Genomic DNA, 26,975 nt, shown 5'->3' with positions numbered 1-26,975 from the left:
CCTCTGTACTTTGGTAATCATTGTTGCCACAACCACGTCATGATCACTGATACCCGTTTCGCGTGGACATCCTCATACATGTCAGGTCTATTTGTTGCCATTGTATCCAATATATTTCCATCAACAGTGGGGTTGTGAACTATTTGCTCTACGTAGTTTTCACAGAAGGCATTTAGTAATAGTGAACAGGGCATGTTATCATGCCCACCGGAAACAAAGCTGTTATTTTTCCAATTAATTGTTGAATGATTGAAGTCTCCACTGATGATTACAGTATGATTGGGGAACTTGGGCAAACTGGGGTTTTCTACGCTGTTTTCGGTTACATAAGGAGATGAGTATGGTGAGCAATTGAAGGATCCAGTAACAATTTTAAGCACAACCATGATACTAATGCGACAAATATGCTACCTCTATTTTGCATTAGCCTATACACTCATATTTTCCCCACAAATCTCACCATTTCAACCAGCTCTCCGCACTTAGTATTATGTGGGCTTCACTGCTTTTCATAAGCACCTCAAACTCTGGCACTATGTTGCAAGTGCTTCAGCCTGTGTTAGGCATTTCTTTCAATCTTACACAGATACTTCCAGCTTTCCTACAGCTATCCTTTATCTGGACGCGATAGATAGTTATATGGGGTGGGACACTACGAATGTAGTGTGTGGACATACAAGGTGAGAATGTGGGTATCGTGTGAGGCATGTGCTCGTCCCTGCAGTCACGCTATCCTCTGTGTCCTTGGTGGCTCAGATGGATACAGCGCCTGCCATGTAAGCAGGAGATCCTGGGTTAGAGTCCCGGTCGGGGCACAAATTTTCACCTGTCCCTGTCGATATATATCAACGCCTGTCAACAGCTAAAGGTATTAATACAGGGTGTATACGTGTACGAGGAAAAAATTCCCAGATTTTTCCCAGATAAAAATACATTTTCTCTTGGATGAAAATACACTTGTTCTGTGGTAAGTAACAGTATACTTTTCCTCGAAACTGTAAAACTTATCAATCCTTTCAATGTTTGTGGTTTTATACACAGGCGCAGAATTTTCCGGCACTTTAGAAAACAAAACTCAGAGGAAAAATCACGTTTTGGAAACATGTCTGATATGCAGCAACATGTACACTGCATATTTTTGCATTACACGAAAGTTTGTAGTAGCTCATGTCACGCGATCTCGTCGGCCAATGACAGCGGATATTCAGAGCATAGGAAGCGTGATGCAGGGAGTCAATAGCAACATCACTTAAGTAGCACAAATACGCAAATAGAAAAAGGTAATTGTTTAAATTACTATACATAGAGTTGCTACAAGAAAAGAAAAGCTTACACGTATAATATTGGTCTTTAAGATTAATAAGCTGCAAGAGAAGCTAAGCTTTCACACATAATGTTGATCGTTTTTGCGCTTGTTACACTTTAAGATACATCACACAAATGTGCCAGTAAAATTTTTTACGACGACATAAATGTACCATCTCCTGGGCTCGAAAATATTCTAAACGGCCGCCTTCAAAGATCTGATTTTTTGAATGAGAGTCAAACGCTCTGCGATTTAAGAAATTCATCGGACATTCGCGCACAGAGTTCATCTTGCGTAAAAGGAAATTTTCTTTGAAAGTAACACTTTCCAAACAACCATTTGGAATATTTTCCTGCGACCTGTTGGAAATAGATTCGTTTCAGCAGTTGCCAGAGAGCTCCAGGTAACAGGCGTTGCCGCGCTTGCGCAGGTACGATTACACAGAAAGCCCGTACGTTCATATGTGCAAAACATTAAAATATCTTACATTATGTCATAAACAAAACAAGAAATTGGAGGATACTCCAAGAGCATGGGAATTTTGTGAACCATACTAAAATACATAAATTCGGCTTAAACTGCACATTTGTGTGTCCAGATTCAGATATAAATTTTCTTGGAGTACCAGAACTGTATTATTTCATGTTTGGTTCTTAACTATGGCATAGTGCTATATGTGCTAGAAGATGAAAATGTGAACTTGAAATGAAGCGAACAGTTGAAACTAGCCAATAGTGTGGAATTAAACACATTGTTTCGAATAAATTGACTTCCTCTGCAAAAAAGATTAATAAAAGTCAAATTTCTTTAACAAACCGACAACAGTAACTTCATTGTCCTGCAAGGCGATTAACACTTGACTGTCAGGAAGGTGGCAACAAACTAAAATCTGAAACTAATAACATATTTCAGCCTGCCATAATTATGTGAATGTATTTTAATTCACTTGATAGCTCCCGGCCACAGAAATTCGTTTAGCTTTCATTTGACGTGAGAGCAATAAAAGAAGAGGAAACAGCAAAATCACTTAACGTAAACACTGGTCACGTGGAGACTACCACCTCCCCACTACAACTCAGACTCCTCTGTGCATCAGGTCCAGATCTACGATATTTCTGAACCAGCGCAATATTAGATAGTGGCGCTCCCCCTCCATCGCGCATTTGAGGTATGACACCAAAAATTTTAAAAATCGACTTTTCACAAATACCTTCATTTTGTTGCGCACATCTTTCTGAAGAGTCTGATACATAAAACATATGTTCGAGGGAATGTAAGACATGTTATTTGGTCTTAAGTGTTCCAAAGTGCAGTGCCACACCTCTTCACACAGCCTTCTTCCGTTGCACGTCTCTATTTCGCTCTGTGGAATTCAAACGTGTAATATTTTGTAATGAGTGCCATCAAACTATATTCAGGCCAGAGGAAATTAAAATGTTCTGTGGTGCCTCTCCTGCTCACAGTTGGACGGTTCGACCCCGCCCCTCTTAAAAAGAATCTCGCAATTAATACTGGATGGGATTATTTGTAACCGGTAGAACAAGAACTCTTCAGAAAATTTGCAGTCTTTACCACCTATTAGCTAGTAACTTGCTGATCTGTGTAACATAAAATTAAATATAGGATACATAAAACGAGTAAAGACAAGAGACAAGCAAAACAGTACACATTTCTTCCATCCATAAGTCCTAGCTTTTTATTCTATGTAATCTTGCCACCGCTTTATGTGGCATACTTTCTTTTTTGGGAAAGACTATTAGCTCATCGAAGTTCGTCAACGTTTTGCCACATGAAAAAATGAAATGTCGTCGTCTAATACTAGAAAAGCTGTTAATACAAATTGTGCCCAAGACTGGTGTGGTTCCGTGATCTGATTACGAATATTTTGTCACTGTCTGCTAGATAAAACAAAATATGGCTTTCTAATTTGCAGCAATTGTTACACACACCAAATAAACGAGACTGTTTTGATACAAATGGTCATTTTCATAACACGACGGAACATAATTCACGGAGTACGAATATAAAATGCCTATTAGGCCTACTAAAATCAAAAAGTTGTGTGTTAGGAAATAGTTCCACATATCATTCATATTCTCTAGCTTCTAAAGCATGAGGTCGAAAAGTAGGAGTACGGAATTTTTATATAAATTTTGAATCGTCATTCTTCCGTAATTTGTGCCAGTCCGTTTCTCTGGTTAACTCCACTAACCCTGCCACAATCACCACTTTTGTTATCCCACATTTATTCTCCGGTTAGGCGTTACGATATTACATGTTCGTACAACGTGTTTTCCGCGCTAGTCCCAGAAGACAACTTCAGCAGCTGCCGGGGCCTGTATAACTGGCCCTTAGTAGTGTAGCGGTCTGGCTAAAAATTTTCTGTCAAAATTTCACTTTCTTGGATACACGTAGAAGACAATACATAATCTTTGTTGCCTCTTATTCCAGTTAGTCGTTTATTTCCAGTCTGGTAGTCTGAAACTACAGAATTCGCTAATAATTATAACAACGCTGATAATTAACAAACCATGTCAACTGCATAAAAAGTGACTGGCATTCACTCGTTCGACTTTTTTCTGCTCAGCTCCTATAGACTGGTCCCCTTTTGTCCACAGGATAGTTTATTTCTAGAGGCGACGGGGATTCCCCTGGCAGAGACATCACTTACACTATGAATGCGTTAAAAAATCAACTTATGATTCACTCAGAAATCAACTTAGAATTTTTTCAAAAATGTTCAAAAACCAACAGGGATGTGTTCAAAATAATATGAGTAATTGATAGGTCAAACTGCACTGGATGCCAGGCGCTTTGTGAAAAAAAGGTCATTTTTCCTCGGTAATACGCCAATTTCCGTACTTACGCACCGAAAATCAAGCTCGTAACGATCGTCTTATTTCCTGAACGATTCAAGATAATGAAATGAAGTGTTTTGCAAATGACAGCACACAAAAAGGCACTATTTTGTACAACAAATACTCTAAACTTTTTTATTCACTGAGATATGGAAGGAACCTGCAACCAGCAGCGACAGGTCAGAGACTCAGGACACATACAGACATTAATATCACTGTAGGAAAACTTGGCTTGTGGATGTAAGTTCACAGCATCTGGCACATGGTGGAGCAACACTTGCGTATACGTTCACAGCTGTGAAAGGGTTAATTAACACCAGAGAAATAGCATTAAGTTAAACAAAGCAGTGTTGTGTTTGACTCGTTGCACCATGCTTGTCTTGTGATCTGAGCCAACTGCAGTTATTGGTTCCTACCTCTGACATTCAGACAGAAAACTGGCATTCTACGGATGGGAGTGTGGAATGTCAGATCCCTTAATCGAGCAGATAGGTTAGAAAATTTAAAAAGGGAAATGGCTATGTTAAAGTTAGATATAGTGGGAATTAGTGAAGTTCGGTGGCAGGTGGAACAAGACTTCTGGTCAGTTGAATACAGGGTTATAAATAGAAAATCAAATAGGGGTAATGCAGGAGTAGGTTTATTAATGATATATATATAGACAAAAATGATGAGACTTACCAAACCAAAGCGCTGGCAGGTCGATAGACACACACACACACAAACACACACACAAACACAATGTGTGTATGTTTGTGTGTCTATCGACCTGCCAGCACTTTGGTTTTTTATTATATATATAGGGAAACATTCCACGTGGAAGAAATATATCATAGCTAACACTTGGTTCAACAATCATAAAAGAAGGTTATATACACGGAAGAACCCTGGAGATCCTAAAAGTTATCAGACAGATTATATAATGGTAAGACAGATTTAGGAACCAGGTTTTAAATTGTAAGACATTTCCAGGGGCAGATGCGGACTCTGACCACAATCAATTGGTTATGAACTGCAGATTAAAATTCAAGAAACTGCAAGAAGGTGGGAATTTAAGGAGATGGGACCTGGATAAACTGACTAAACCAGAGGTTGTGCAGAGTTTCAGGGAGAGCATAAGGCAACAATCGACAGGAATAGGGGAAAGAAATACAGTAGAAGAAGAATGGGCAGCTTTGAGGAATGAAATAGTGAAGGCAGCAGAGGATCAAGTAGGTAAAAAGACGAGGGCTAGTAGAAATCCTTGGGTCACAGAAGAGATACTGAATTTAATTGATGAAAGAAGAAAATACAAAAATGCAGTAAGTGAAGCAGGCAAAAAGGAATACAAACTTCTCAAAAATGAGATCAACAGGAAGTGCAAAATGACTAAGCAGGGATGGCTAGAGGACAAATGTAAGAATGTAGAGGCTTATCTCACTAGGGGTAAGATAGATACTGCCTACAGGAAAATTAAAGAGACCTTTGGAGAAAAGAGAACCACTTGCATGAATATCAAGAGCTCAGATGGAAACCCAGTTCTAACCAAAGAAGGGAAAACAGAAAGGTGGAAGGAGTATATAGAGGGCCTATACAAGGGCGATGTACTTGAGGACAATATTATGGAAATGGAAGGGGAGGTAGATGAAGATGAAATGGGAGATACGATACTGCGTGAAGAGTTTGACAGAGCACTGAAAGACCTGAGCCGAAACAAGGCCCCGGGAGTAGACAACATTCCATTAGAACTACTGACGGCCTTGGGAGCAAGATGTATGAGACAGGCGAAGTACCCTCAGCCTTCAAGAAGAATATAATAATTCCAATCCCAAAGAAAGCAGGTGTTTACAGATGTGAAAATTACCGAACTATCAGTTTAATAAGTCACAGCTGCAAAATACTAACGCGAATTCTTTACAGACGAATGGAAAAACTGGTAGAAGCCGACCTCGGGGAAGATCAGTTTGGATTCCGCAGAAATGCTGGAACACGTGAGGCAATACTGACCCTACGACTTATCTTAGAAGAAAGATTAAGGAAAGGCAAACCTACGTTTCTAACACTTCTAGACTTAGAGAAAGCTTTTGACAGTGTTAACTTGAATACTCTCTTTCAAATTCTGAAGGTGGCAGGGGTAAAATACAGGGAGCGAAAGGCTATTTACAATTTGTACAGCAACCAGATGGCAGTTATAAGACTCGAGGGGCATGAAAGGGAAGCAGTGGTTGCGAAGGGAGTGAATAACACTGGGGAGAGGCTACAACCCTGTCTCAATCTGTATTTTTAGACCAAGCAGTAAAGGAAACAAAAGAAAAATTCAGAGTAGGTATTAAAATCCATGGAGAAGAAATAAAAACTGAGGTTCGCTGATGACATTGTAATTCTGTCATAGAAAGCAAAGGACTTGGAAGAGCAGTTGAACGGAATGGATAGTGTCTTGAAATGCGGATATAAGATGAACACAACAAAAGCAAAATGAGGATAATGGAATGTAGTCGAATTAAGTAGAGTGATGCTGAGGCAATTAGATTAGGAAATGAGTCCCTTAAAGTAGTAAAGGAGTTTTGCTATTTGGGGAGCAAAATAACTGATGATGGTCGAAGTAGAGAGGATATAAAATGTAAACTGATAATGGCAAGGAAAGCGTTTCTGAAGAAGAGAAATTTGTTAACATCGTGTATAGATTTAAGTGTCCAGAAGTCGTTTCTGAAAGTATTTGTATGGAGTGTAGCCATGTATGGAAGTGAAACATGGACAATAAATAGTTTGGACAAGAAGAGAATAGAAGCTTTCGAAATGTGGTGCTACAGAAGAATGCTGAAGATTAGATGGGTAGATCACATAACTAATGAGGAGGTATTGAATAGAATTGGGGAAAAGAGGAGTTTGTGGCACAACTTGACGAGAATAAGGAAGCGGTTGGGAGGACATATTCTGAGGCATCAAGGGATCACAAATTTAGCATTGGAGGGCAGCGTGGAGGGTAAAAATCATAGAGGGAGACCAAGAGATGAATACACTAAGCAGATTTAGAAGGATGTAGGTTGCAGTAGGTACTGGGAGATGAAGAAACTTGCACGGGATAGGATAGCATGGAGAGCTGCATCAAACCAGTCTCAGGACTGAAGACCGCAACAACAACAACCTCTGACTACCAATGTGTATCACTTCAGTTTATTTCTTGCAGGCCAGTCCACTTTAGGTTCCTATTTGCCTGTTTTATTTAATGGAGCTATAAACTGTTAGAAGATATTCTTTACCAAACCTTTAACTCTTTACACAAAGTCTACTCACATGCTCAACTCAGTGAGCTGAGTTAATAACTTGTTTGTCAATAATATGAATTAGTTCCGTTTATCGCGTAGGCCCTGCGTATCAGGGGTACAGTCACAAAATTAATATAGTTCCCTTGTGCTAAATCTGTGTAATAGCGATTTGCCTCACCCTGGGTAGCTTCAAAAAATGGGAACTTGGTTAGTTTGAATTTAACTCAATACCACAAATATCACTTTCAATCAGTGTTAAGTTCTCCGTGGTTCCATATGTGGACGTCAAAATGTGCTGTGGCCGGCATTGCTATAGATCATAGTTTTTTTGCACACATTTACCAAAAAGATCAAAAGATAGTAAACCTCATTACACCACAGTTACTCATTGTGACTTGATGAAAACATTCAAATTCCAGGTGAAAAAACTTCATGAAGAATCACTTCTAAAGAGAAAAGAAATGAGATATAAGATGTTAACATTGAACAACATAGGGAGGTGTTCTGTTTAGGTCACATGATATAAAAGTTATTTTCAACCATTCTCATGTTCTGCATGTAATACAATTACCATATAAAAACAGGTCATCTGCCATCATTTCTATTAAAAGTAAAATGCAAATTAGACGTTTTTAAGGAGCATCAGTAACACCAGTAAAGCATTTTATATTCTCCAAAGAGATGAGCTGTAGTTGACATTACACAGGACGAGAGCGCACAGCTCTACCACAGCAGCAGCTGCCAGGTGCCAGCAAGTGGGCTCCAGAGAGCTCTGACGCATGGAGCATTCACAGGCACAGTATTCCAAGAAATCTGCTGCAAAAATGTTATTGGACAGAACTCTTATTACTGGTGTGTCAAAAAGTGAAATACACTGTAGCTGTGCTATAATTACACTCAGTGCATGAGCATTCAGACGAAAGTAGTCATAAAACATTTAGGAAACGAGCAGTTTCGACAGCGTGACATTGCATTCATATAATGTGCTATTTACCACTAAACCACAGGCAAACACATATCTTAACAACTCAAACAGAAGACAGACTTCCTCCACCGACTGCCACAGCCTGCAGTGTTGCCGGACTGTGTGCAATGAGAGGAGGTTGAGGTTTGCTGGAAAGGCTGTGAAGGGTGAGTTGCCTTTCCGGAGGTGGGAAACCAGGAGACTGGATAGTTTTTTGAGGTGGAGGGTGGCATGCTGTTCTAATTTGCGGTTGGCCTGTAGGAGGATGCTCTGAACAGCCGGTGTGGATGTGGGAGAGGAAAGATTGAGGACTTTTATTAAGGATAGGGGTTGACGGGTGTGTTCATTGGCTGAGTTGATGTGTAGGTGAAGGGTTAGGTGGGTGAGCCAGCTTCATCCTGACCCAAAACTTCTTCACTTTTGAAGGCCAAACATACCAACAATTAAAGGGAACAGCCATGGGTACCAGGATGGCCCCCTCGTACGCCAACCTATTCATGGGTCGCTTAGAGGAAGCCTTCTTGGTTACCCAGGCCTGCCAACCCAAAGTTTGGTACAGATTTATTGATGACATCTTCATGATCTGGACTCACAGTGAAGAACTCCAGAATTTCCTCTCCAACCTTAACTCCTTTGGTTCCATCAGATTCACCTGGTCCTACTCCAAATCCCATGCTACTTTCCTTGACGTTGACCTCCACCTGTCCAATGGCCAGCTTCACACGTCCATCCACATCAAACCCACCAACAAGCAACAGTGCCTCCATTATCACAGCTGCCACCCATTCCACATCAAACGGTCCCTTCCCTACAGCCTAGGTCTTCGTGGCAAACGAATCTGCTCCAGTCCGGAATCCCTGAACCATTACACCAACAACCTGACAACAGCTTTCGCATCCCGCAACTACCCTTCCGACCTCGTACAGAAGCAAATAACCAGAGCCACTTCCTCATCCTCTCAAACCCAGAACCTCCCACAGAAGAACCCCAAAAGTGCCCCACTTGTGACAGGATACTTTCCGGGACTGGATCAGACTCTGAATGTGGCTCTCCAGCAGGGATAAGACTTCCTCAAATCCTGCCCTGAAATGAGATCCATCCTTCATGAAATCCTACCCACTCCACCAAGAGTGTCTTTACGCCGTCCACCTAACCTTCGTAACCTCTTAGTTCATCCCTATGAAATCCCCAAACCACCTTCCCTACCCTCTGGCTCCTACCCTTGTAACCGCCCCCGGTGTAAAACCTGTCCCATGCACCCTCCCACCACCACCTACTCCAGCCATGCACCCTCCCACCACCACCTACTCCAGTCCTGTAACCCGGAAGTTGTACACGATCAAAGGCAGAGCCACGTGTGAAAGCACCCACGTGATTTACCAGCTGACCTGCCTACACTGTGACGCATTCTATGTGGGAATGACCAGCAACAAACTGTCCATTCGCATGAATGGACACAGGCAGACAGTGTTTGTTGGTAATGAGGATCACCCTGTGGTGAAACATGCCTTGGTGCACTTCCCACTAACACCAACATATCCGAACTCCGGAGATGGGAACTTGCTCTTCAATATATCCTCTCTTCCCGTTATCCACCAGGCCTCAATCCCCGCTAATTTCAAGTTGCCGCCACTCATACCTCACCTGTCATTCAACACCATCTTTGCCTCTGCACTTCCGCCTCGACTGACATCTCTGCCCAAACTCTTTGCCTCTGTATATGTCTGCTTGTGTCTGTATATGTGTGGATGGATATGTGTGTGTGTGCGCGCACGAGTGTATACCCGTCCTTTTTTCCCCCCAAGGTAACTTTTCCTCTCCTTCCCTCTTTCCTGACGAAGCAACCGTTGGTTGTGAAAGCTAGAATTTTGTGTGTATGTTTGTGTTTGTTTGTGTGTCTATCGACGTGCCAGCGCTTTCGTTTGGTGAGTGTCCAGAAACAAAAAAGGATTTCTCAAAAGAAAGCCTATTACTAGACATGTGGATGAAATTGAAGATAATTTAAAAAGTCATGAATCTGAGTATATTTTATTCTCCAGCTTTGGACAAATGCACAGATATGGCGGATACCGCCGAAGTGGCGATTTATGTCAGAGGTGTTGATGCCCATTTTGAAAAGAGAGACAAATTAGTAGTGCTGTATCCACTTTAACGATACCAGAAGACAAAAGATTTGTTGGAAGCAAGTATATGACATTAACCCTTAGCTACACACGCCGCTGCAAGTTACGCCAGTAAACACGCAGGGCACTCCGTTCCGCAGTTCCATTTTCCAGCAATCATACCACAAGGTATTTTTAAAATATTTATTGAGCAATAAAATTTAAGTAGTACAACTGTTAAAAATGACTCATGATGGCAAATATAATACTTTAGTAAATATTTCAAATATAACTCATTACTTATGACTAACTAGGAACAAGGTTGCATAAAAAACATAGCAATGAACAAATATTTAGAAAAAAATAAATACTAAGATGTCACACGTCGTCAAATTAAATGTTGCAGACACTGCAAATAGTTTTGCAGGCGGAATGCTTTTTGCACACAAATCACGTACACTCTGAGCATGTTATTGTAGTTTTATTCTTGTGATGTTTACCACACTCATGGCATGGACCAGATCTTAGTCACTCTCCTGAGGCTTGAGGGATTACTGGTAAATCAGAAGGCTCCTTGTATTTGACCAAATATGCTTTTATATCTGGGGGTAGTGACTGTATGTGAGCCCTCTCTTTCAGATAACCCTCAAGTAGGCTAAATCCCAAGTTCTCAAACTCTCCTCGCCTTTGCCTCTTCCTTTCCAACATTGATATGTCATTGGCAACAAAAACAATATGAGCATTTACAACTGCCATACCAAATATCTGAAAAATAATATTAGTGGCTACCTCCTTGTCCTTCGTCTCTTGGAATAATTGGCACATTTTTGGTCATGTGAATCAACGCCACCTTTAGTAGGGTTATAATCAAGAATAATGTCTGGTTTTGATTTCCTTGCATACAGCTGGCTTATTGTGCATGGAATGTGAGACATCTGTGAGGCTGCTCATCATCTACCTATCCACTAGTATATATAGTCTACTACTGAAGTTTGGGACCAGTCCCCACTGTACCAAGTTATTTTGTGACTACTTCTCTTCTTGTACCAGGAATTTGCGATCGCCAGCCCATTCCTCTTGCAGAATTCCAGCAACAATTTTCCTTCTCTATTTCGGTTCCCCCAGCCCTCTGGTCCCATTATCTCCTCGAATCCTTTCCTGTCTGTGCCAACATGTGCATTGAGGTCCCCTATTATAATTCCTCCATTTAGCTGCTTTTGCATATCATCTTCAAATTCCTCCTCCTCCTTTTTTGTACACCCCACCTGTGGGGCATATGCTTGGATGATTTCAATGCTTTTTCCTTTCACCCGTACTCTGGCTTTTATCATTCGATCATTGATACCTTCCACCTCCTCCTGCAGCCTCTCTCTAACCACTATTGCCACTCCATTTCTTCCCCTCTCATTCCCTATCCAGTACAATTTACATCCTTTACTTAGTGGTTTTTCACCAACTCCTCTCCACCTAGTCTCAGCAAGTCCCAAGATGTCCAATTTCCTCCTTTCCATCATTTCTACAATTTCTTCTAACCTCCCAGTTAGAGTCCTTACGTTTAGGGTGCCCAGTCGTAAACCATCTCGTAATCCTTTTCCATTGCTTGGTTGATGTTAAGGTCATTCCATCTGAGGCCTTAAACAGTGACCATCGGCTGTTGGTAGCCACCCTGAGAGAGAAAAAAGATAGGAGGGCAACAGAAATACAGGAGAAAAGGTTGAAGACATGGATGCTGAAAGAGGATGAACGGAGTACCCAGTACCAGACACTGATCAGGAAGAAGCTGCCAAAGGAAGATCAGAGAACAGTGGAAGAAGAATGGGGAGATTTTAAGAGGGCTCTACTTGAGGCAGCTGAGACTGTGTGCGGAAGAACTAGCACAAAGAGGAGAAGTAGCAAAACCCCATGGTGGAACAACATATGTAAAGAGGCAGTACTTCGAAAGAACAAAGCCTTCAGAGAATGGTTCCAGACCCGAACAGAGGAAGCTAGGGTAAAATATAAGGAAAGCAAGAAAGCGGCACAGACCATAGTAAGGGCGGAGAAGAAGAAGTGGTTGGAAAAATGGACAAGAATGTTAGAAGAGAACAGTGAAGGGAACAAGAAAGTACTTTACACCATGGTAAGAAATAAGAGGAATGACAGAAGCGAGTGCCTGAGGATCATGGATAATAATGGAAGAGTTGTGGAGGAAATGCATGAGCTCAAAAAGATTTGGAAGGAGTACTTTGAAGATCTGTTGAATGCCGCCAAGCGGGTAACTAACAGCGATGGAGAGCCTAAGGCAGCAGACGATTATAATAGTGGGGAAATTGATGATCTAACTTGGAATGAAGTGGAGGAAGGCATAAAGAGGATGGAAGGGGGCAAAGCACCAGGTTGGGACGAAGTAACAGTGGATATGATACGAGCAGCAGGAGAAGTAGGAACCCAGTGGCTATACAGAGTGCTGAGGGTGGTGTGGAAGGAGAACAGAATTCCTGAGGATTGGAAGAAAGGAATTATAGTCCCGATCTTCAAGAAAGGGGATAAAAGGAGATGTGAGAACTACAGAGGAATCACCCTGCTATGCCACTGTGGAAAAATCTATGAAAAGATCCTGGAGAAGAGAATAAGAAGCAGTATTGAAAGTAGACTGCAAGAGGAGCAGTACGGTTTCAGACCGGGAAGATCAACAACGGACCTCATATTTGCGGTAAGGCAACTGCAGGAGAGGCACTATGAGTACGGGAACGACTTAATCATGGCCTTTTTGGATATTGAGAAGAAGTATGACAGTATCTGTAGGGACAAGCTCTGGGATGTGCTGAACGCAAAAGGGATAGATGAAGAGATAACACGAAAAGCCAGAAAAATGTATGAGAGAAGTGAGAGTTGTGTGAAAGTGGGGAGGGAACGTACTGCATGGTTCAAGATGGAAAATGGGCTGCGACAGGAAGTGCACTTTCGCCTTTATTGTTTATTATTGTTATGGATGAAATCCTACAGCAAGTATCAGATGCAATTGGAGATCATAAAATGAAAGCAGTGCTTTTTGCCGATGACCTGATGTTACGGGGAAATTGCGAGAAGGAGGTGCAAGAGCAGTTAGATGCATGGGAGGCAACGGCAGCACAATATGGAATGCATTTCTCAGCAAAGAAAAGTGAAATAATCGTCACAACAAGGAAGAAGAATAGGCCAAATGTGGATATAACTTGTGGAGGGGAAAAACTACAAGTGGTAGAGAACTTCAAGTACCTGGGAAGCGTGATTGAAAGTAAGGGGGGAAATGCAATGGAAATAAATGAAAGGTGCAGAAAAGCAGGGCAGTTCTACAAATGCATTAGGGGGCTTATTTGGAGCAAGGAGGTGCCACAGAAATCCATGGGAATTATATACGGAACCTACTTTGTCCCCATATTGGCATACGGAAGTGAGACATGGGTAATGCACGAAAGCGACAAAAGTAGAATACAGGCTAGTGAAATGAAGTTCCAGAGGAGCAGGTTGCGTGTAACAAGATGAGACAGATTGCGAAATGTTATGTGAGGGAAAGACTAAAGGAGGAACCAGTACAGGACAGGATAGAAACATCAAGACTGTAGTGGTATGGACACATGAAGAGAATGGATGAGGGAAGAATTCCAAAGAGGATGTTTGATCTGCAACTGGAGGGGAAGAGCCCCAGAGGAAGACCAAGGGATAGATGGGTGAAGGGAGTGAAGGAATGTGTGATGAGAAGATGAGAGAACTGGATGAAGGTGGAAGAGGGGGAATGGTGGAAAGACAGAACACGATGGAGGGGCTTGTGTTCCCGACAGACCCAGCCAGTGGCTGTAAACTGTCCAAGATGATGATGATGATGATGAGGAACGTGAGACACCAGAGTGCAACAATCTTGAAAGTCAAATAAAGTTGATCCTACTGGGCGATTTCGGTTAGGAAGGGACTCAAGAGGCATGTCTGGCTTGTTCTTCTTCATGGTAGCTAGAAAAGTAACGCCATTTTCGAGAAGGGTGTACAGCAAGCTCATAACCTGAATAATAGTTATCAGTTGTTAAATTTCTCTTTGAACCTTTCAATGCTGCTACTAATCTCTTTATGATGTCCATCGGCTTGTTCGATAGTACATATTGCCCTGGACGCCACAATAAATCTCAAAATGTGATACATAATACGTTTTCGCATCACATAAGGCATACATTTTTATGCCATATTTGGCTGGCTTATCTGGCATACAGATGACGAAGCCACATCGGCCTCGAAATGGGTGGAGCATTTCATCAATGGTGACAAATGCAGGTAAACAATAACTTTTCTGAAAATTTTCATTTATTTCTGAATAAACCTCTCTAATTGGGGCTAATTTATGTACCACACATCTCTGATCAACTGCAGTAGTCATCAAAGCGTAGGGAATGTACACTACTGGCCATTAAAATTGCTACACCACGAAGATGACGTGCTACAGATGCGAAATTTAACGACAGCAAGAAGATGCTATGATATGCAATCGATTAGCTTTTCAGAGCATTCACACAAGGTTGGCGCCGGTGGCGAGACCTACAACTTGTTGACATGAGGAAAGTTTCCAACTGATTCCTCATACACAAACAGCAGTTGACCGGCGCTGCGTGGTGAAACGTTGTGATGCCTCATGTAAGCAGGAGAAATGCGTACCATCACGTTTCCAACTTTCATAAAGGTCGAACTGTAGCCTATCGCTATTGCGGTTTATCGTATCGCGACATTGATGCTCGCGTTGGTCGAGATCCAATGACTGTTAGCATAATATGAAATTGGTGGGTTCAGGAGGGTAATACGGAACGCCGTGCTGGATCCCAATAGCCTCACATCACTAGCAGTCGAGATGACAGGCATCTTATCCACATGTCTGTAACTGATCGTGCAGCCACGTCTCGATCCCTGAGTCAACAGATGGGGATGTTTGCAAGACAACAACCATCAGCACCAACAGTTCAGCAACATTTGCAGCAGCATGGATTATCAGCGCTGAAACCATGGCTGTGGTTACCCTTGACATTGCATCACAGACAGGAGCGCCTGCGATGGTGTACTCAACGACGAACCTGGGTGCACAAATGGTAAAACGTCATTATTTCGGATGAATACAGGTTCTGTTTACAGCATCATGATGGTCGCATCCGAGTTTGGCAACATCGCGGTGAACACACATTGGAAGCATGTATTCGTCATTACCATACTGGCGTATCACCCAGCGTGATGGTATGGGGTGTCATTGGTTACACGTCTCTGTCACCCCTTGTTCGCATTGACGGCCCTTTGAACAGTGGATATTACATTTCAGATGTGCTATGACCCGTGGCTCTACCCTTCATTCGATCCATGCGAAACCCTACATTTCAGCAGGATAATGCACGACCACATGTTGCAGGTCCTGTACGGGCCTTTCTGGATACAGAAAATGTTCGACTGCTGCCCTGGCCAGCACATTCTCCAGATATATCACCAATTGAAAACGTCTGGTCAATGGTGGCCAAGTAACTGGCTCGTCACAATACGCCAGTCACTAGTCTTGATGAACTGTGGTATTGTGTTGAAGCTGCGTGGGCAGCTGTACTGAAGCTGCGTGGGCAGCTGTACCTGTTCACACCATCCAAGCTGTTTGACTCAATGCCCAGGCGTATCAAGGCCATTATTACGGCCAGAGGTGGTGGTTCTGGGTACTGATTTCTCAGGATCTATGCACCGAAATTGTGTGAAAATGTAATCAACATGTCAGTTCTAGTATAATATATTTGTCCAATGAATACCTGTTCATCACCTGCATTTCTTCTCGTTGTAGCTATTTTAATGGCCAATAGTGTAGTAAAAATCTAAATTTGTTTACTCCAAAAGCAGCCCTGGTCACCGCAAGGCACTATTTGTCTCACACGCATGCGAAGCATCATCTCTGCAACTCTTGTTGACAGCTAAAACATATAAAAGCCCTAAAAGACCCATGATTACAAACAGCGAGGTGTCCTTACAATCTTTATCTATGGAATAAATGCAACTACTTCTCTTTCTTTCTATATATAGATTAGTGTAATTTACAATTTTATCTATAATATCAATTGTAAAATACTTCAAAAATGCATCAATTTCAGTTTTAGCATCCCGTGAGACGTGTGGGTTCAGGAAAAATTTCCAATAAGTTGCATTAAGACATTTTCGAGGTTTGGGCCACTGGATTGCTAGGCCGAAATGTTTCAGACCTTTTCCCCTGACCCAAAAACACTTTAAATTCACTTGGCAGTTCCAGAGTTTCTTGGCCTTTGTACCCTGACTGTTTAATCTCGTTGGAATGGTCATTCTCTCTTCTTTGGCACTTTCGTCCGAAAAATCGAAAGTATCTTCTTGCTCTAATCTGCCTTCACACTCTTCATCAGAGAGCTCTCTTAGTAGCTCCACAATCTCTTCTGTCGTATTATAACGTCTAGACCTGAAAGATGAAAAACGAGGGAATAATGAAAGGAAAAGCAAAGCAAATAAACGACTAAAGTCAATAGAATAATTAGACGAATGAAACAAAATGTAGATTATTTTTGTAATAGAATTAATAACAATTAATCATTAATAAATGTATAGTACTAAAAAAGCAACGAAGTAGTTAAAAAAATACTTACATTATCATGTATTATAAATATAATTGTAGAACAACACACGAAATCAGTACGGGTTGCCGCAACAAGGAAGTCTCTCGGTTAAGGGCTTGCAGACAACTAGCTGTAAATCACACAGGCATGGAGCGATGCGGGGATCACGTGGAGACTTCTGGTGGGAGAATACCTGGAAGCTGAACTTCAAGCCTCCCATAATTGCTGCCAAAACTCAGAAATGCGCCGTTTGCGGCACGGAGTGCCGCTAAGCGTGTAGCTAAGGGTCAAGTAATGTTTCATTAAAACGTAACAACCTACTGCAGCTATCAGACAGACACAAAGGTTTAGTCCAATTGATTGAAAACGAGGACAGCAAAGTTGGCAATACATTGATGCTAAACTTTCATTGCATTATCCATTAAGGGAACTTATGTGCAAAGTCCCTCAAAATGGACCATGTCACAAAGGTAGTTGTCAAAACAGTGACCTTTGTTAAGTCTAAAGGACTGAATCACTGTCGGTTCCAATTTCTGAAGTCTTCAGATTCAGTGCATGATAACATATTTTTGTATTATACAGAAGTAAGATGGCTAACCCGTGCAAAAATGTTGGAGAGTGATCTGAAGCAAGAAATGCCATCATTCTCTGAAAGCAAGTCAAAGAGACTCCCGAAGTTCAAGGAGAAAGAATGGCTTTCCAACCTGTTCTTGGTCGATACAACTAGCCATTTAAATATGTTAATACCCGACTCCAAGGAAAATATCATCTGATTAACATCATGCATGATACTTCCGCTTTTCATATCAAACTTGGGCTTTGGGAACAACAGTTATGAACAAATAAATTCTCCGTCACACAGGTATTTGGACAAAAAGAAATATCCAATATTTTACGAATATTCTTTAAAAATGATTTCCTTATTTGGAAACACTAACATGTGTTAACAGCTTTTTAGTCAGCTGAGTTACATCAAATAACAAATGAGAACACGAATTACTGATGTTCATCTCGAAAACACGTCGCATGTACGAACAATTTCAGTTGAGATAAACACCGACTCACTCAGTTCAAACAAAGACCGATATCCCACTTACATTGCTTTTCACTAAATTGTATAATATTTTTTCCTCCGGTATCATTTATTTTCTTTAAAAAATAATCCAATATTTTTTGCTTGTTTTGGTTCACAAAACAAAAATTGGTAATGCACCCTGTGGGGAAATCCCCTCTCAAAAATTTGGATCGCCCGCCAAAAAGGTTGGCCACCCCTGGTCTAAATAATACGCAGAACCACTCTTATATGTGCTTGTACCTAATTTTAGGTACAAACTGGCACAGTGTACAACTGCAGGAAAATTTACCCAACTACTTTTCCAACACAGTTTGAAATATATATTATTTACCAGCATATTATCATCTCATTACGACAGTTTCTTTTATGCTGGAAGCCAGCTAACAAGTAAAAATATACTACATTCACAATTGATTTTCTTTTTTTAACTCAAGGTTCATTGGTTGGTTGAGTTGAGGAGAGGACCAAACATTGAGGTTATCGGTCCCATTGGATTAGTGAAGGATGGGGACGGAACATACCGTGATTCATTAAGTTCTCATTACCTTGTGCTACAAACACTGATCTCTCAATCTACTTACTGATTGAAGGCTACATTAACTAATTTTTTTAATAGTAGTTAAGTGAGTGTCTTGGAGGTGATGTGTGCATACAGTAACCACATTTTCCTGATACAGGTTGAAAACTTACTCTGTATAGTATTTATACATGATTAACTAGTTCTGACTTCGGTTTCAGATAGAAAAATTAAAATATGAATAGCCCATTGACTTCAAGTTTGTTTTAGACTGAGTACAAGCTAAGCTGACAAAGATGAAGAATAATATTAGCCCAGGCCAGTTTAGCTCATTTTTCCAAAGTGACTGGCAGAAACCATCAAAATCAGGAAGCCCAAGAAAAGATTTAAGCCCTGTATTTTGTGAGTGTGAATCCAGTGTCTCAACCTGTGGCATGGTCACAGAACTCCTTCACAATCACAAATTTTATCTTCTTTGGTATCACCCCACTACTTCATGTCAGTTGCACCTTATTTCATGTCAGTTGCACCTTATTTCATGTCACTCTCATTCTGTGAAAGATGAGTGCCTTCTGTTTTCAAAAATGGAATGAAGCTACCGACATTAGCTGTCTCCCTGACTTCCCAAAATACGTCAAATGTTTATTTATTTATTGTTCCGTGGGACCACATTAAGAAGAAGTCTCCATGGTCATGGAACGAGTCAATCCATGAAATTATAACACGATTGTAGAAACAGATAAAATAAAATATAATAAACATATTCAGGCGACACATCATTAGTTTAAATAAAGAAAATCAAGAATGTAACACTGGAATTTGCTTAATTTTTTAGCTCTTCCAAGAGCTCCTTGACAGAATAGAAGGAGTGAGCCATGAGGAAACTCTTCAGTTTAGACTTAAAAGCGTTTGAGCTATTGCTAAGATTTTGAGTTCTTGTGGTAGCTTATTGAAAATGGATGCAGCAGAATACTGCACTCCTTTCTGCACAAGAGTCAAGGAAGTGCATTCCACATGCAGATTTGATTTCTGCCTAGTATTAACTGAGTGAAAGCTGCTAACTCTTGAGAATAAGCTAATATTGCTAACAGCAAACGACATTAAAGAAAATATATACTGTGAGGGCAATGTCATAATTCGCAGACTATTGAATAGGGGTCGACAAGAGGTTCTAGAACTTACACCACACATAGCTCGAACAGCCCGTTTTTGAGCCAAAAATACCCTTTCTGAATCAGAAGAATTACCCCAAAAAATAATACCATATGACATAAGCGTATGAAAATATGCGAAGTAGACTACTTTTCGTGTTGGAATGTCACTTATTTCAGATACTGTTCTAATGGTAAATAAAGCGGCATTTAGTTTCTGAGCAAGATCCTGAACATGGGCTTTCCACAACAGCTTACTATCTACCCGTACGACTAGGAACTTGAACTGTTCCGTCTCGCTTATAACATGCCCATTCTGTCTGATTAAAATATCAGTTCTTGTTGAATTGTGAGTTAGAAACTGTAAAAACTGAGTCTTACTGTGATTTAGCATCAAATTATTTTCCACAAGCCACGAACTTATTTCATGAACTACATTATTTGATAATGTTTCAATATTACACACAAGATCCTTCACTACCAAGCTGGTGTCATCAGCAAACAGAAATATTTTTGAATCACCTGTAATACTAGAAGGCATATCATTTATATAAATAAGAAACAACAGTGGCCTCAGCACCGATCCTTGGGGAACGCCCGATTTAACAGTGCCCCATTGGGACTGAACATCATTACCACTCTCAATATTGCGGAGAATTACCTTCTCCTTTCTGTTCTTAATGTAAGAGGCGAACCAATTGTAAGCTACTCCCCTTACTCCATAATGTTCCAACTTCTGCAGTAATATTTTGTGGTCAACACAGCCAAAAGCCTTCGTTAAATCAAAGAAAACACCTAACGTTCGCAACCTTTTATTTAATCCGTCCAAAACCTCACAGAGAAAAGAGACTATAGCATTTTCAGTTGTTAAGCCATTTCTAAAACCAAACTGTACATTTGACAGCAAATTATGTGAATTTAAATGCTGCAGTAACCTTGTATATACAACCCTATCGATAACTTTAGCAAACACCGATGGCATAGAAATAGGTCTATAATTATCAACATTATCCCTGTCTCCCTTTTTATAAAGTGGCTTCACTACCGAGTACTTTAATCGGTCAAGAAGCCGACCACTCCTAAAGGAAAAGTTACAGATATGGCTAAGTACTGGGCTAAAATACATAGAACAATACTTCAGCATTCTGCTAGATACCCCGTCAAATCCATGAGAGTTCTTGGTCTTTAGTGTTTTAATTATTAACTCAATCTCCCTCTTGTCAGTATCATGGAGGAGCATTTCAGGTAACAGTCTCGGAACACTTTTTTCTAAGAGCGCTATATGATTCCCTGTTGGGACTAGGTTTCTATTTAGTTCACCTGCTATATTCAGAAAGTGATTATTAAATACTGTACATATATGCGTCTTATCAGTAACACGGACATTCCCACTACGCGCTGATTCTATATCCTTGACCTGTCTCTGCAGACCAGCCACTTCCTTTACGAATGACCATATGGTTTTAATTTTATCCTGAGACTTAGCTATTCTGTCTGCATACCACATACTTTTTGCCTCCCTAATAACTTTTTTAAGCACCTTATAATACTGTTTGTAAGGGCTACTGCATTTAGATTGTGACTGTTTCTAACGTTTTGATATAATTGCCACTTTGTTCTACAAGATATTCTTATACCTTTAGTCAGCCACCCAGGCTGCCTGTTTGTGCTAGTACCCTGTTTTGAACGTTCTAATGGAAAGCAACTTTCAAAGAGCACGAGAAAAGTCTTGAGGAAAGCATTATATTTATCGTCTACTGTATCAGCACTATAAACATCTTGCCACTCTTGTTCCTTGATAAGGTTTACAAAAGTCTCTACAGCAACTGGATCAGCTTTCCTAAAACGTTGGTAACTATATTTAACCTGTGTTGCAGCACAAAAATCTTTTAGACTTAAAATTTGTGCATCATGATCTGAAAGGGCATTCTCCATTCTGCTAACAGAATGCCCTTCTAGTAATGACGAATGAACTAAAATATTGTCTATGGTTGTTCTACTGTTCCCTTGCACTCTCGTTGGAAAGAATACGGTTTGCATAAGATTATATGAATTAAGGAGGTGTACCAGCATCCTTTTCCTTGCACAATCACTTATACAATTTATATTGAAGTCACCGCATATAACTAACTTTTTGTATTTCCTATAAAGTGAACCAAGAACCTCCTCTAGCTTTAGCAAAAACGTTGTGAAATCGGAATCTGGGGATCTATAAATAACAACAGTAAGAAGTTTAGCTCCACTAAATTTAACCACACCTGCACAACATTTAAACACCTTTTCAGCGCAGTACTTTGAAACATCAATTGACTCAAATGGGATACCGTTTTTCACATACATGGCTACTCCCCCACACCGGAAAGAGCTCCTAGAAAAGCTGCCAGCCAACCTGTATCCTGGTAAAGGAAGCCTCTGAATTATCTCCTTATTTAAAAAGTGTTCAGATATACCAATAATTTCAGAGTCAACATCTATAAGTAGTTCACTAACTTTATCTCTAATGCCTTGTATGTTTTGATGAAATATACTAATTCCCTCATTAATCGGATACCTAAGCTTTGTCGAAAGTGGTTTCTTTGTTAGAGAGACTTCCCTTAAGCAGGAATACCTGTCAGCTGACTTCAATCTAAAAAAGGTACAGCTCTAACACCCACAACTACCGGAATTTTCCCATGACTGATCCCACCACCCCCACCTATGCTGTCACCTATAAGCTTTGCCAACCTCCCCTTTCCATACCTGTTGAGGTGCAGGCCACGTCTAGTGAAACCCGTCCTGCTGATAGACTCCACCGACACCACTGAAATGTGACTCATGCCTTCTGTCATTAGCGCACCCCCAAGTCTCATGTTATTACGCCTGACGGCTGTTTTAAGATGAGGCCGATGGTGACGCTGAAACAGTTCCATGAAATGCACATTCGTGTTGCCAGTCTGAGTGGCTATCTTTTCCAGGTCACCATCTATGTCATACTCCCCATCCCTATCAATACTATTACCAGCCCCACCCACAATCACTACCTGATCCTCTTTTGTAAAATCCCTACATAACCCCCCTATGTTAAAAGTCACCTGAGCCAATCCTGCATTAGGCTTCACAATGCTGGTGACCTGGTACTCACTCCCCAAAACTTCCTGCAACTGCTGGCCTACACATCTACCATGAGAACTACCTGACAGCAGAACCTTCTTCTTTCTCTTAGACTTTGCACTGTAACTGCTGAGGTCTGTTGCATACTACCTACATCTACAGCTACTGGAGATTCCTCTCCACTAGACTGACAGTTTGTCAAATCTATTACAAACGCCAATAGTAAAACTATCTGATAATCTCCTTCTCCTAGCAGATCTCTTGCCAACAGCCAGCTCCCATTCCCCAACCCCCTTCTCCCTCCTCATCCTATCTATCTCCTCCTGTGTGTTTTTCAACTGCACCTGAAGGGCACAGATCTTACGCTCCTGCTCCTCTATCAACTTACTCTTGCTACATAACCTGCAGTTCCAGGAGAGGATCTCACCAGAATGCCCACTGGCTTCCCCACTGCATTTCCCCCCCCAGTGAAAATACTTCGAACAAATCTCACACCGCAATCCACTACTCACGAACCTACGGCAAAGCCCACACTTCTCACTCATGGTAAAATTTTACAGTTATTGAAACAAGAAAACAACTTTATCTAAGTTCCGCTACTACAATAAGAAGATGTTAAAAACTGACTACAATAATCACAAACTTTCTCCACAAGGAAAGTAACTACTATTATTGACAGTATTAATCAACAACTAATGAGAATATAACAAAATACTAACACAGAAAGAAAATCAAACGTCTAACTGAAAGCAGTTCGCAAAAATTTCTTCTGAAGTTATTTCACCGGAAAACACCAAGAACACCGGTTGAAGACTACTAAAGTTCTTAAATAAACTACTATACACAAACAATTAATTAGTACTTAGCTTTCGATGCGCCACTACAGCTGCATCTGGTCAGCGCGGAATGTAAACACGGGTAAGAGGTTAAGTTGCTCGATACGAAACACTCACAAATATCAGGTCACGAGACAAGAAAGGCAAAGGTGAATGAAGAAACCACTAATAAGTCACTTATATAGTAAATATTAACACAAAAACCGTTAAAATATATATCTGCAACCTAAAAATAGATGAAAACTTAGAGAGCGATCTCACACGCAGTCACGCGCGTATGACGTCCAAATGTTCTGCAACAGTTCAATATACAAGGCTTTAGGTGAAAGTAATCATGAAACTTCTGGTGTGTGCGTAAGGATGGAGGCCAATATCAAATAGTGAATGTTTTTCTTTTCCATTTTTCCTGCTGCAGTTGTTCCAATATCTGGGGGCTGCTATGTTATTTTACTTACAGGAATTGGTCTATAAGCCAAACACCACAATAGTCATCAGTTTACTTGAGAGCTTCGTTCTCACAAGGTTCAGCGACTTATTAGCTATTTAAAGAGAATTTTTCCACTCAACAATTTTACTAGTTCATTATTTAACACAATGACTGGTTCAGCTAATATCCCATTAAAAAGATTTTGTGATGCACACATCTTTAATTGTTACACTACATACAGTTTCTGCTGTCCAGTAAGTACTATCTTATTCACAGCTCAAATATTACCTGGAATTTGCATTCATAAGCGTGGCCGCTGTCTGCCGTTTGGTCGTACCACGATCCATTATATTGAAAACTTCATTTTTGCTGTGTACTGTCACCTCCTCCAGCCCATTAATAATAACAGAACCTTTTTTAGTTGAATCTTCAAACAGCCTGCAAAATAAATTGACATATTCACAATATGTAATAACGTGTGAGTATCAAAAGGATTTTACCATGAATCAAATCTCCAACTTACAAGGCAAATTCCCTCTACAATAATAAAACCAGATCAATTTATCCTGTACCAGGTATGAAGTTTTGTGGTAGCTGGTTTTAGAATAGAGCTGTAGAAAATACTGAATAGAGCTCTAGAAAATACTCAACTCAAAAGACAGGTCAGTAATATTTAACAGCATTTCTGTTTCACAATTTTTACAATCTGAATCACTGAATAGCTGCTAGATGTAAGTCTTAGTCTGGCATTTTGAAACTTTCCATTTGTGTTTCATAACTAATGTTAGCAAATTAAATAAGTTGTGACTAAAGTATTGACATCGAATAGTTTGTATGTATTACAGAAAAATGAAAGCGAACTATAAATAAGCATTTAGGAATTAGTTTCAACAGCACAGGTGGTCCTACTGTCTCACTGAGGAGGTAGACTGATCATCACAACTTCCGGAAACAGCCACAAACTTCCAACACAAATTGTCAATGGCATTAAAACAATCCTTTTTTTTCCTGGATTTGCTAACATCCAACAATTTATCAGTTAATGAAGTTATGAAGTTTAAATCTAAGAACATAGCAAATGGAAATGAGCTGCAGCAGCCTCTCAAATACTGTTTAAAATCATTATGAATACCATAAAAAGCACATTCCAAACTGTGTTTGACAGCATAAACACAATGTACAAAGTCATTTTACCTGGTAATCTAATACTTCCATTACTGATGTCTATGTACGACTTGGGGTCAGCAACACAAGAAGAATGAAATCTGGACCAGTTTCACAGCTCTGAGAATGACAAGAAAATGAGCTTCACCACTGGATGATATGATTTGAAGAAATTAGAAAAAACACCATGTAAAGCATTGATAATATTCTGTATTACTGATCGTTATCTACACCAAGAACATAAAAGAAAAGGGCACACAGAATAGTATGGTAGGCTATGTAACATTGGAATCAGACATATCTTCATAGGACAGCCGTAGGTCAGTGAAGGACAAAGTCCAAAGTAAAAATCTGGTTGGTAGCCCTAAAAACATTGCATCTAAAAAACTGGAAGATAATTGCATGATCTCTTACCAATATATTCAGTTTTAAAGCTTAAAAAAGTGATGTTTAATGCAAATACTCTACTAGCCGAATTTTTCGACGAAGGAATTTCCAAGCTCGTCCATTGCTACGATAAGTGCCTTCATTTAAATGGCAACTATGTAGAATAGTAGTATTTAAGTGTGGCTTTCATCTGTATATAATAAAAAAAAATTTCCAATACTTTATTTTTAATTCCAAAACATAATTTACTTTGTGGATAGCCCTCGTATTTACCTAATTTATAAAGTCTTTTTACAAGTGGTACTGACATAAAAAAGTTGACCACAAAGATCTGATATCTCTTGTTCGAATAATTGCCCAAATGATGTAACTTCTGGACAACACAGTAACCTAAGCCATGTCTTGCAATCTCAGTCTTATCCTCTTGGCTTCTGGCACCTCTGTAAGTATAAAACCCAAGACAATAGTAAGTCAGAGTCTCACAGCATCCAGAATTTGATTCCCCATCGGTGGTGGTGTTTGTTTGGCAAATACTGTAATAGGGAAGTGTGACATTTAGTGCCAACTAGACTTTCATCAATACTAAGTTGTTCAAGAAGTGTGTAATGATGTCTAAATATATTATTTGCATGATCTACCAATGGCTGATACCTGATACATGGGTCATAATCAGGATGACCTAGTGCTGGACATTTCTCACTATCCACAAGATGAAAGAATTTCGTAAGATGCCTCAATTGGTGTGCAGAAAACATTTTACCAAACCATGGAAACGCCTGTGACGGTTTTGTGCTCCAGTATGAAAGCATTGTGGGCCTTCCATTGAGTCCCATATTTAGTAAGCAAGCAATAAAACCTCTTATCTTGGTACTTTTCACATTCTTCCATTTCTTATATGGTTTGGACAATGTAGCATGTTTAGTTATAAACTGTTTAGCTGAGCAATTTGTTTCAGTTACAATAAGCTGCAGCAACGTTGTAGTAAAGAACAGATTGAAGTAATCTATCACAGGAGATCCTGCTGGTGGCATATGTTTTGGTCCTGGCAGCTCTCGAAATGGATGTGGTAATGGCTGTAGTGTTTCAGGAGCAATTACTTCAGTGTATTGTACATCTTCCATTTCATCTTCACTTTCGTTCACAATATCATCAACTACATCACTGTCACTTCCTGAACTGTTGCTACTTTCACTAAAACACTCTTATCATTAGTACATTCTAAAAGTCCACAAATTTCTTCGTCGGTAAGTCCTC

At 40.3% G+C, this 26,975-nt stretch overlaps 1 protein-coding gene across 1 annotated transcript in view; it reads right to left on the bottom strand.

Annotated features, from left to right (window-relative positions):
• The window catches only part of LOC126188002 (kinesin-like protein KIF11-A), a 204,959-nt gene that overhangs the window by 133,819 nt on the left and 44,165 nt on the right, over positions 1-26,975 (bottom strand). The window contains exon 5 of the mRNA XM_049929415.1: positions 24,459-24,608. Within this exon, the coding sequence (XP_049785372.1) occupies positions 24,459-24,608 (150 nt within the window). The remainder of the gene's footprint in view (positions 1-24,458; positions 24,609-26,975) is intronic.

The sequence above is a fragment of the Schistocerca cancellata genome, chromosome 1, assembly GCF_023864275.1.
Source record: "Schistocerca cancellata isolate TAMUIC-IGC-003103 chromosome 1, iqSchCanc2.1, whole genome shotgun sequence".
NCBI lineage: Eukaryota > Metazoa > Arthropoda > Insecta > Orthoptera > Acrididae > Schistocerca > Schistocerca cancellata.
Note: the sequence above shows the minus strand (reverse complement) of the source record. Positions and strands in the feature narration are given on the sequence as shown.